This window comes from Nothobranchius furzeri, chromosome 8, assembly GCF_043380555.1.
Source record: "Nothobranchius furzeri strain GRZ-AD chromosome 8, NfurGRZ-RIMD1, whole genome shotgun sequence".
Taxonomy (NCBI): domain Eukaryota; kingdom Metazoa; phylum Chordata; class Actinopteri; order Cyprinodontiformes; family Nothobranchiidae; genus Nothobranchius; species Nothobranchius furzeri.
Window position 1 is genome coordinate 52,234,420 of NC_091748.1, and position 11,230 is coordinate 52,245,649.

Below are 11,230 nucleotides of genomic sequence, written 5' to 3' on the forward strand. Positions count from 1 at the left end.
ACACAAACGGTTGTTTTCTGCTTGGTCCCAGAGCTCAACCAGTGTCAGTTTAATATAGCGTAATATTGTTTTTGGATGGTAAAAAGTGCAGGGATCAAAACTTGACTTTGGAAAAAGTGTGGGGGGGGGGGGGGACATGTCCCCCCTGTCCCCCCCAAAAAATTACGTCCATGAGTCCACCTGAGAGAAAACAGAGACAAGTGCAATGTGAAGGTGCTCTGTTGAAACTGCACTTCCTCCTTCTGCTGCACTGAGGTTAGCTCAGAGAGCAGCTTGAGTCTCAGAACAGGCAGGCTTTCCGGTACCAACCTCAAACTCAGACGTCAGCGGTGCAAACTCAAGAAGATTCACGCTGTTAGAAAACAGAACAGCACAGAGGAGATGGTGGGAGTGACTGAGATTCACGAGTGGGCTTTAAAAGAGGTGCTGAGTTAGTCAGGTTAAGGCTTCAGTGTGTTCAGAGACAGGAGTGAGGCGTGCAGGAGGGGAAGGAACTGGTGCCGAAGCTTCTGATGGCTTCTGGTTCTGGTAGAAGTGTGGGGGAGCAGCCACCGGTACTGCCTGCCAAACAGCACAGGTAAGACTAAACATCTGGATGTCTTTGTAAAAGTGACCAACTGTTAGGGAGGGTGTTATTTCCAAATCCAATACAATTTCCAAAATTCAAACATTATGATTTCTAAACCGTTGATACCATAAGTTATTCTTTGTTTTATGGAAGCATCCTCATGGATAAATGAATGGCAGACCATACATCCTTCTCCTGCAAACCAGAGAGGAACAGCTGTCTGCATTAAGGAAAAACTAACTTTGTGCCTCCTTTAGACATTCCAGCGTGGAATCTGACTGTGTTCTCAGTCCCGCCGGATTCCTGCAACAAAACTATGGATGCAACGAGGTTTTCACCGAACCCACTGACTGCCATGCAGACCAGTGCCCCATTCACCAACGATACGGTAGGTCTAGATCTACACCATGATGGCGTAAGCTTCATGACCAATGCACAAATCTAATTGAATGTGTCATTGCACAAATCAGTAGCTCTTTTAGATCCAAAGCTCATCTTAAACTGCTGATCGTGTCTCACATGTGCAACTCAAAGTGATCAGAGTGAAACAAGGAGGTGTAGCTGACGCCTCTTAGGTCACCTTTCGATTCGTGAGAACCTGAGGGAGGAAGTGACCTTCTGAAACATGAATTTTCTGTAAAAAGCAAGTAGACGTTAAGAAACTGTGATGAAAAAGTTCTTTGCTGCCTTACAAACATGTCTAAAAATAAGTCAAACTGAAATTGTCTAACATAAATTGAAAAGCTTTAGTGGTCGGTTTTCAGGTGCGTAAATGTGATCATCGAGTTGCATCATTTCTTTGTGCAACAAAAACTTGTTAGAGTTTTGAGATCTTATCAGAAAGGTTAGCTGCTGAAATGTGTCCTGAACGCTCATTTTTCTATCATAACCATAACGGAGGTCTTCTCTGGAACTAAAGATGGCTGCATGTTGCTCCCAATCCTGCCAACATATTTTACCAACTATATTCTTGTCTTTTGTATCAAATGTAAAATGTGCATAAAACGTATTAGCATTTTATAAAAATTTTAATCTTAAATATTTAAGTTTGCTACTTTATTTTCTATATAGCCTTTGTTTTTTGCAAGCCACATCTTTGTGTTGAAGACTCTAACTGTACTTGTTTCATTCCTGCTGTTCTGAGCTCACGAGCTTCTCCTCGTATTCCTCAGATTATTCCAAACACCAGGAGAGATTTTTCTCCGACGTGACTCCGCCACCACCAGTGCCGAAGAAGAAGTTGACCCGGACCCTCTCCCTCCCTGTCTGTAATGCTCCTTTGCTCTCCCCTCTCTCTCCTCTGTCTACCCTGCAAAGACACATTCATGACTTTGACAACCCCGTCTACATGATGGCACCGATCCCTGATTTGTACATCCACGATGATATAGAAGACAGAAAAACATCCAGAGGGAATTCCGTTTCCTTACTCCCCTTCTCCCAAATTTCATTCGAAACCCCAGATGAACACCTTTCCTCCATTTTTGGTGACTTTGTCGACCCTTGCCTAGTGTCTGAGAGGGTTCAGCATCGCCACCTTCTTTTTCTCAGAAGCCTGGTGCAGAGTGTTGAGGACCAGAGCCTGTTCCGGGTGCCGCAGAGGGATATCAGCTCACTCCAACCACGGGATGTCCTGTTGTGTGAGGGAGACAGGCCAAAGCTGGTTGGTGATAAAACCTACTACAGCCTGCACAACCCAAAGTTCCCAGAGAGGGTTCTAGCTTTGAGGGTACGTCTGCATGGTCACGATTGGTTGTGTTGTAATAAGTTCTCACACTACAAGCAGCTCTCCGTAAAACAAAAAAGATCATTATCGACTTTAGCAAATGTTCTACTCATTGTGGTCTCAAAAACACTTCCTTTTAACTGTCATCGGCTGTTGCAGCTGCAGCGCACAATTTATTGTGTCAGTGCAGTGCAAGTCGTTTTTAGTGAATGTTTATTTATTTCTGTGCAGGTGCTCAGCCAGACGGATGAAGCTCCATCAGTTCACAACCAGCCGTTGCACGTCAACGTGCAAAATGTTGTTGCTCACTTCCAGCCAGGTGTTCTCCTGAAAAGCAGCAGCAGCAGGATGCATGACCCCCCGGAGTCAGACAGCAGCTCCTGCGAACCAACAGGAGGAAGCAGCACGGAGGAAGTCTCTGGTTCTCCGAACTGTCCTCCAACAGTGGAGACCATCCTTCAGCGAGGACACGGCGTGAGCGTCGAGAGAGACCTGCCACATGCAACGCTGGAGGACTTTGTGCAGGAGAGCTGCTCGCTGAAGATCACCCAGTGTCAGCATTATGACAAACAGGTGTGTGTCCTGTTGCTGCAGGTCTTAATGGGCTTACACCATCTGCACAGCATTGCTGCTGCAGCTGAGCTCAGGCCCCAGCAGATCCTTCTGGTATGGCCAAGCTGGGGAAGGCAGAAGGGAGAGGATGACCCTCAGGGTCAGAGCGGCAAAAAGGAGGAAGCAGTTCCTGTAGGGAAAAGAGGAAGAGTTCAGATGATGTGGAAGAAATATGGCTCTCCTCGTGTTGTGCTTATGCCACAGTCTTCCGCTTTTGATGCACCTCAGTCTCGCACTTCCACCAAATCCAAAATCAGAGATTTAATTCAATTTTGCCTTCACCCACCAGAGGGATTAAGGCCTTCCAATTTGGCCTTGTTCAAGTCTTCATACCAAAGGGGGCTTCTCCACCTGTCCTCCCTGCTTCAGAGTGAGAGCGGGCCACAGATGACAGACATAATAGTCATGCTTCAGGTGCTTTTGTGGGGCCCTCAGGTTTCTCTCTTCAGCCACAGAGGCTCCTTAACCAGCACTGTGCAGAACTGGCTGACTGTCAAACGAGCCATGATGGTGATGAAGCTGGCAGAGAGGAGACTGCTCCAGGATCAGCCTGCTCTAGACTGGGAGGACTGCATTTGTCTGAAGTATCTGTCCTTTACGGACTCTGAAACAGTCGCGGGTGTCGCCACACAGCTGTGGAATGGTCTGCCCAGTTTATAATCAGCCCACTCTGAATCTATTTAATGCGCCTAATTTTATTCCCCGCACCAATCAGGTGTTTTAAACAACTGCAAACGAAAAACTTGCTGCTACCCTAAAGCTTCAGCATGCAGCAAAAATAAATAAATGTTGACACGTTCAGCACTAAGCCAATAAACAAAACAGTTTTCATACTTGTTTATTTTGCATATTGTGCATCAAGACTGGTGTTAAATCCTTGTTTCTGCTTTTTAGCCCATTTTATTGACACACGAGACCTGATGAGCTCCAGTTTAACATTTTCCTGCCTTTAAAAACAAACCATTTCTATACATTTGTTATCAGGGTAACTGCAGGTTGAAGGGAGCCAAATTTAAAACTTTTTAAGACCTTTTTTAAGGCCACTTTGACCAAATTAAAGCCATTTTTAAAAATGTAATTTCTGCTATAATTTCCTAACCACATCGCGAACGTGGGATTAGCCATCCAGTTACCATTAAACTTGCACTTCCCCATGGCGTAAGCTCCCACTAGCTTAACCAGCGAATGTGCTCATCTAAAAATAGCTCCCTTTCACAACCAACTGAATGTGTACGGTTCCGCTTACGCCAACATCGTACACAAAAAATGCTGAACACTAACTAGAAATTCACAAAAATGTCACAGAAATAAAATAACCTAGTTTATTGGGTCTTTGGTAATTTAAGACCTTTGGAAACTGTATTCAAAGATTATTTGTCATTTTTAAGGATTTTCAAGGCCTTAAATTTGGAAAAGTCAATTTAAGACTTTTTAAGGACCCGTGGATACCCTGTGTTAGAAGTCAAATAAAATCCCCAGATGCTCGTCTCTATGGTGAGTACGTTTATTTAGTAGTTACAACATGCAGATTTATATGCACTAGATCAAAACAAAGTAAAATCATGCACACATTAAAAAAATATGAACAGGAGAATCAACTGATAATATGGAAATGTCTACTTACACCAGGCTGATTTCAATTTGTCATAAATATGCTGTAAAGATTAGCGGGGTGGGGGGAGGGGGTGCCCAGGTATCATGCGGGCACTTGCTTTACATTCCTGCTATATTAACATCTGACCCTAGTGCAAATCTTCTTTAAACACAGCACGTTAGGTAAAGGCAGAGGAGAAACAACTTGCGACAGGAAACCTCAACCTCACTGAACCAAGACAATGTTTATTTTTTCAGAAATCATAAAAGATGTGTGGGTATGAGTTGAAATGAAAAGGTTGGTAACTGCTCAGCGTCATTTTAGTCGTCGTCAGAGGAGTCTCGCTCGATGCTGTAAGCCATGAAGAAAGCGTCAGGTCGGGAAGGGACGAGAGGATGACCCGGTCTAACAATCTCAAAGCCCAGGAAACTGAATGTACGCAGTAAGGATGCTGAGGGGGAAAGAGAAATGTTTGTTAGTGTACAGAAAACTTTTCCGACTTCGCAATGACCATACAGGGATATTCACATAGAATTATATGGTTCATTATAGCAGAAATACCTACAACACATTCAGCCAGAAAATTTTAAATGTTAAAAGTAATTAAGTAAGCAAATCATTTTAAAGTAACTTAAGAAGGCTGAAACGTGTTTGACTCTGTTCCATAATGGGCCTTTCCCACCAGCATCGGCTTGGCATGATCTGGATAGCATAGAAACTGTCCACGACCCTTTTTTTAGGATGCAACCGGACTGTTTTTAAGCCCTCTTCCCAAGGTGGTCTGCTTCAGGCTGACCAGGGCCTACACACCCACTGCTGACTGATCAACACGTTCTCACTCCCAGCGCGTCAAAAACAAACGCTTAGTCAGCCACCCTCCGCGTCAGACCCCTGACGCCAAAAGTGCCCTTTTTTGTCACTTATGTGCGAAAAGGGGTTTTTCCCTTTTCTGACTGCAGATCCCAATGCAGCGTAAAACTGACACAATGGGATGTCTGCTGATGCGGCACTGAACCAGCTCATTTAACCGCACCTAAACCTGAACATTTTACTATTTATAACCTTCACCCTCATCCTAACCTTAACCCTCTTGCTACCTAAAACGTTACTCTCACTGTGATCGAGCGTTTGTTTCCCATGCATTCTGACTGAATTTTCATATTTGCCACCCAAGGGGAACGTTAGAACATACCCTCTACCGTTAACCTCCACCGTGGTAGTTGAAACCTCCCCCTTGCGTTGCCTCGGTCCAAACTCGACCAATGACGAGGCGGCTCCCTCCGTTCACTTCATAGAGCTGGCTTTTAGAGCGACCGACACATCACTAACGTGTTAGCTAGCAAGATGGTTAAACGATAAATGATCCGCACTTGTATAGCGCCTCTCAGAGTAAGGACTCCAAAGCGCTTTACACTACAGTGTATCATTCATCCATTCACACACACATTCACACACTGATGGTGATGAGCTACGACGTAGCCACAGCTGCCCTGGGGCGCACTGACAGAGGCGAGGCTGCCGAGCACTGGCACCACCGGTCCCTCCGACCAGCACCAGCAGGCAAGGTGGGTTAAGTGTCTTGCCCAAGGACACAACAGCAGAATTCTCTGTCCGGAGCCGGGATCGAACCTGCAACCTTCCGATTACTGGACAACCCGCTCAATCTGTTGAGCTACTGCTAAGGTTAGGATAGGGGTGAGGGGAAGGTTAAATAACAAGAGGATAAGGTTAGGGTGAGGTACAATGAGCTTGTTTGGTGCCCTGGCTGCGGACATCCCATCGAGTCAGTTTTACGCTGCATTGGGATCTGCAGTCAGAAAAGGGAAAAAAAAAAACTTTTCGCATGTAAGTGACGAAAAAGGACACTTTTGGCATCAGGGAGTGACGCGTTGGATGTGTGGAGCGAGTGAAGCGTTTTTGACACTCTGGGAGTGAGAATGTGTTGGACTGATAGACCAGCTCAAATTCACGCCTCCGACTGGTGGGTAGAATCATCCTAGTGGGCTTACAGCATGTGCAATTCATTATCACGCCGATTACCTAGGAGACAACGTCTCTGACTGCATTCCTAAGCAAGGATGTGTGGAATGAACCGGGCCAGGCTGGGGCTATCTGGGTGGTGTGGAGCCGATGCTAGTGGGGACGGCCCATCATATAAAGAAGGTAATATTTCATCAATTCTATTTCCCCCTAAGCCCCTCCCCTGGCCTCTACAACAAAACAAGTCATTAACTCGAGCCTAGAGCGTTGACAAAAAGATCTACAAAAGATCTCTAACCCTACCCTAACCCTAAACAAAAAATAAAAAAGACAAAAAGATCTACAAGAGGAAGCCGTTAGTCAACAAGAAAAAAACCCAGTCCATGTACTGTAGGGTGACCCCCAGAAGCAAATCAACCTAGCTTTAATGCTAACTCAACCTGTATTGAATTGATGTCCATCTGTAAACTTCAAGCCAACTATGGAAGAGGGAGGGGAATGAAAACAGATGTATTATTTAAATGGTTAGTGTAGCATTCCACCTTATGCTACTTTGGGCTATTGTTTTAGGCAGTTGTAGTGTTAGCAGGGGTGTGCTAGCTTAGTGAGTGACTGATTCCTGCCGATTTAAGATGTTTCTCGCTTGAACTCAGCAGATTTGATTATAATGAGTGATAAGCAGCTCCTGCAGAACCCAATGAGGCTGAGGAGATAATTCAGCAGTGTGAGACCAGGAACACATCAAAAACATTACTTAGTGCTAAATGGCTAATTGTGTGTGAGACGTAAGAGGAGTGAGTTTCAGCTCCCTTTAGGGGGAGCAGGGTGGGACCTATAGCTATACAAAATCTCCTCCTCCTCCTTGATGACGCAAAGGACCCCAGCTTCACAGTGATGTAAAAAAACTGCTCATAGACTGCTTTGACATTTTTGAAATTAGAGGATTTTATATTGGCAAAAATCCACTCAGTACCTGGTCTCACTGACTATTGGCTCATAAATCCAGTCAGAACTAATCTGCACTTGTTTAAAGAGCCATCCACATCAACTAGAACATTAATGTGGCTTAGATGGTATGAGGTGTGTCAATATAACAGATGACAGCTCATTAGCAACACAGACACACACAGACACACACAGACACACACAGACACACACACACACACACACACACACACACACACACACACACACACACACACACACACACACACACACACACACAGCTCTCTCTCACCTCTGTCGTCTCGGTTCTTGTGAAAGCAAATGAACACGTGATCCGCCTGCAGCTGTTCTTCTGCAAATTCCAGCAACAGTGCAAAACTAGAAAAGCAAAGCAAAAAAAATGTTTTCTTCATCATGAATCTTAATTCTAGTTCAGGAATTTTTTTTTCTGCCCAGCTCTCCTTAACCAGACTTTAAAAAGCAGAAAAGATTAAAAAATAATCAACATAGCTGAACATCTTGTTTCAAACCACAGAGGACAAACTGTACTGACCTGTCTTTACTGCCCTCGGGCAAAGCTCCAGGAGGGATTTCTACGTAGAGGTTGCCTCCTTTCAGCGCAGCCCTCCAGACGCAATGCTTGCCTTCAGAGCGACGGGGCTCAAAGAGCAAAAAACGCACTCTGCTGTTTGCAGGAGCAGACTCTTCAAGAACCAACAACTGAGCATCCTACAAAGACAGGAAGACAAAAACATTTGTAGAAGCTGAAAAAGCAACAGCTAAGAATGAAAAGTTAATAGACTTACGGAGTAGAATAGCTTAGCTGAAAGATTGCGATCCCGCTGGTCATTCCCTCGCCCACCTGGGATCTTCAGGGGTGGGAGAGGGGCATCAGGAGCACCACAGAGGCCCTGGACACGGGTTACTGCTACAGCAGGAGCACTTCCTGGGACTGGAGATACTGGAAAGAGGAACACACACACACAAAGAAGGAGCCATTTTGAGTGGAGGATTCACCAGAACCTGTTACTAAAGACAAACTAATCTCCCTGTTTGAGCACTCAGGTCACATGATCTCACGCTAATTAATGATTTATGGCAGCAAAACATTTGCTAAAGCTAACTGATACTAGAAAAAACTGTTTATTCAATAACCACCCTGTTTAGGAGTACAGATGTGTTGAATTCTGACTCACATGAACAGTCAGGAAGCTGGAGGGGTTTATTATGGACTGCTGAATACTTGATGGATTAGAAATACAATTTCACACATGAGGGATGTCAGGTTTCAGTTAAATGCAGACAAAAACTACAAAATTTACTTTCCCCCAAAGCACACTAAGAGCATCACTCCTGTTTTACAACAGACAAAAGCACCAATAAAACACTTATTTTAAATCAGAACTCTCCCAAAGTTTTAGCATGATGCAATCACACCAACATGTTATTTTATTAAGCAGGATTATTCCGTGTTCCCATCAGGTAGCAGAATTCATTAACAGCACAACAACGATGCAAATGTAGACCCTTACACCAATGACACTGTTGTGCTGTATGTGGAGCAGATGTGTGAGAAACGAATGAGAAATGATGTCCTCCTCATAACTAACTGTGTTAAAGTGCAATATCCAAATTAAAACCTGCTTACACAACGTAGAGAGGATCCCAAACTACCTTGGTCACTATTTAAATAGGATTTTCAGATTAACAGAAAATAACCAACACTTCCCACCCTAAAACCGTCACACAGCACAGCCTTCGCCCGTTTAAGCTCCTGATAGAAATAGCTGCTCTGGTTACATGAGCAATGAGTCTTTCCAGCTTCTGTTTATGTAACACAAAACCGTGCAGTGCATGGCTACCATAAGAGACCACTGTGGACACACTGATCCACTCACCAGCACCATAGGAAACTGTGTACAACACACAGTTGTAAGGATGTGTTTCCATCAAAGCACAAGAAGATATTAGATTTGAAAGGTGTTTATCATCAATATGTTTATTTAAGTGTTTTTAATTCAATTTATATCAATTGTAGTTTTAGAATTAGTTGTAATGAAATAATTTAACTCTATTCAATTTCTATACATATTTTTCTAAAATGTATTGACCCAAACTAAAAATAATAAATGCCAACGGATTAACTGCTACTAATAATAATCCATCCGTTGTCGTAATGTGTAGGTATTGCATAAAGAACAGCATCAGTACACCGTGTATCATTATTGGTCTCAAATTTTTCTATTCCACCCCCTTCAGATTTGAGTGGAAATTTCCAGGATTGAGCGCCTCGGCAAAATCTTACCAGATCACAGCCTGACCAACAACATCTGAAAAACAGCTCAAATTTACAAGAACTGCCACCTTACCCTCAGTGAGGAGCCGTAAAGAACCGTTACAGCTTTCAATAATTCACAGAATTTAAAGCTAGCACAGGAATCTTGCGTAATCCAAAACCAGGCCAATTCTCCGCCTGATATAATTCTGTTTTTCCTGATATGTGAGACAAAAGGATCGTTTAACCTCATCATCACATGATCAGCCAATACACAAATCAAAACTGAAACTTACAAATAGAAAAGTTATTCGATGATTAATGCTGAGTGGGCACAACGTAGCCACAGATGTAGCCCACACGTCAACGTAGTTTGTTTAAAAACAAGACAACTGCACAAAATATATCATAATGGGAATTTACTGTATTCTCACGTTCATTTAAGCGTAAAGTATGAACAGGGTAAGGGGAAGTTCTGATAATGACAGCGATCAATATTTTTTACAACAAAAACATCCGTGACATTAGCATGCGCTAACTGCAAGTTAACATTTGCGTGGTGATTTAAATAGTTCTAAATAACTGGGTCCCTCTAATAGACAAAAACGACGTAAAGATTTCAACTTTGAGTGACAATATTCTAAAAAAAATTCTTTACATAAATGTAAATCGATAAATAATAGCGGTTAGCTAGCATTTTAGCGTGTTGCTAACCCACTACTTCACATTTTGGCCTATGGGTTAGCATTAGCTTGATAACAGGCACAACTGACGCTGACTGACTTGTCTATTTGCTGGATTCAAATCCTCTACAATATCCCATCTTTTATAATACTGCTAAACGTTAATTTGGGTAAATTAATTTTACAAACTGGTGACACACAAAAAGCGGCTGACAGAAAGATGTCCTCTGTAATATTACAATAAATGTAAACACAAAATGTTTGTAAATCACTCCAGGAATTAGACCGCGACATGTTCGTTAGGCCGTGGGTTTGCGTTTTAAATTCTAGCATAAGAGATGACACTGACGTACCTTTCAGATGTATTACTGGACTGTTCAATAACAGGCATCTCGGATAAATTTCTCTCTTTTTCTCTTACAAAACAGTGACTATTCAAAATCGTCTGTAGGTTAGATTTAACCATCCGGCCAGCTCAGTCCTCTCCTCGGCGTCCTGGTTCCAGTCTGAAGGCAGGGAGCCGCAGTTATCCGTGGGGGCGTGGCCTGCTGCGCGTGACGTTCACGGATGGATAAAACCATCACGGACTGTGTGGAAACTATTTAAAATATTTTTTTTATCCTAAAGGAAATAGAGGAGGAGAAAGGGTAACTTGTATTTGATCATTAATAAAGATATAATAAATAAGCATCTGCCAGTTAAGGGTGTGCTCCTTGTCAATGACAACCAGGCAGGTCAGTGACAGCTGTAGATGTATATTACTATTATTATTACTATATATTATAAAACATGCGCAACTTTGAATCAAGAAAAAATTATCACTGAATCCCAATGCCACTTGTGATTT

General features: G+C 43.1%; 2 protein-coding genes across 3 annotated transcripts; one reads left to right on the plus strand and one right to left on the minus strand.

The window, feature by feature from the left end:
• The first annotated feature begins 237 nt into the window (after positions 1-237).
• peak3 (PEAK family member 3) lies at positions 238-10,960 on the plus strand. 2 transcript variants are annotated; one of them, XM_015977277.3, is made up of 4 exons: positions 238-577; positions 826-956; positions 1,741-2,297; positions 2,526-10,960. In XM_015977277.3, exons 1-4 carry the CDS (start codon positions 513-515, stop codon positions 3,564-3,566), a joined length of 1,794 nt encoding a protein of 597 aa, XP_015832763.3. In that variant the 5' UTR covers positions 238-512; the 3' UTR covers positions 3,567-10,960. The 2 variants fall into 2 exon arrangements, with proteins under 2 accessions (XP_015832763.3, XP_054585969.2); XM_054729994.2 differs by having other exon boundaries at positions 1,741-10,960.
• oaz1a (ornithine decarboxylase antizyme 1a) lies at positions 4,395-10,849 on the minus strand. Its single transcript, XM_015977278.3, is given in 6 exon segments — positions 4,395-4,951; positions 7,718-7,803; positions 7,979-8,154; positions 8,232-8,318; positions 8,320-8,386; positions 10,737-10,849. Coding segments are annotated over 6 exon segments (660 nt in total). The 3' UTR covers positions 4,395-4,820.
• Positions 10,961-11,230: the final 270 nt, after the last annotated feature.

What these genes read in the sequence shown, in the direction of transcription:
- peak3 (XM_054729994.2), top strand. Translation starts at nt 513, where the DNA reads ATGGCTTCTGGTTCTGGTAGAAGTGTGGGGGAGCAGCCACCGGTACTG. An exon ending in CTGCCTGCCAAACAGCACAG is followed by an intron (nt 578 to 825) that starts GTAAGACTAAAC and finishes TGCCTCCTTTAG; the next exon opens with ACATTCCAGCGTGGAATCTG. An exon ending in CCCCATTCACCAACGATACG is followed by an intron (nt 957 to 1,740) that starts GTAGGTCTAGAT and finishes CGTATTCCTCAG; the next exon opens with ATTATTCCAAACACCAGGAG.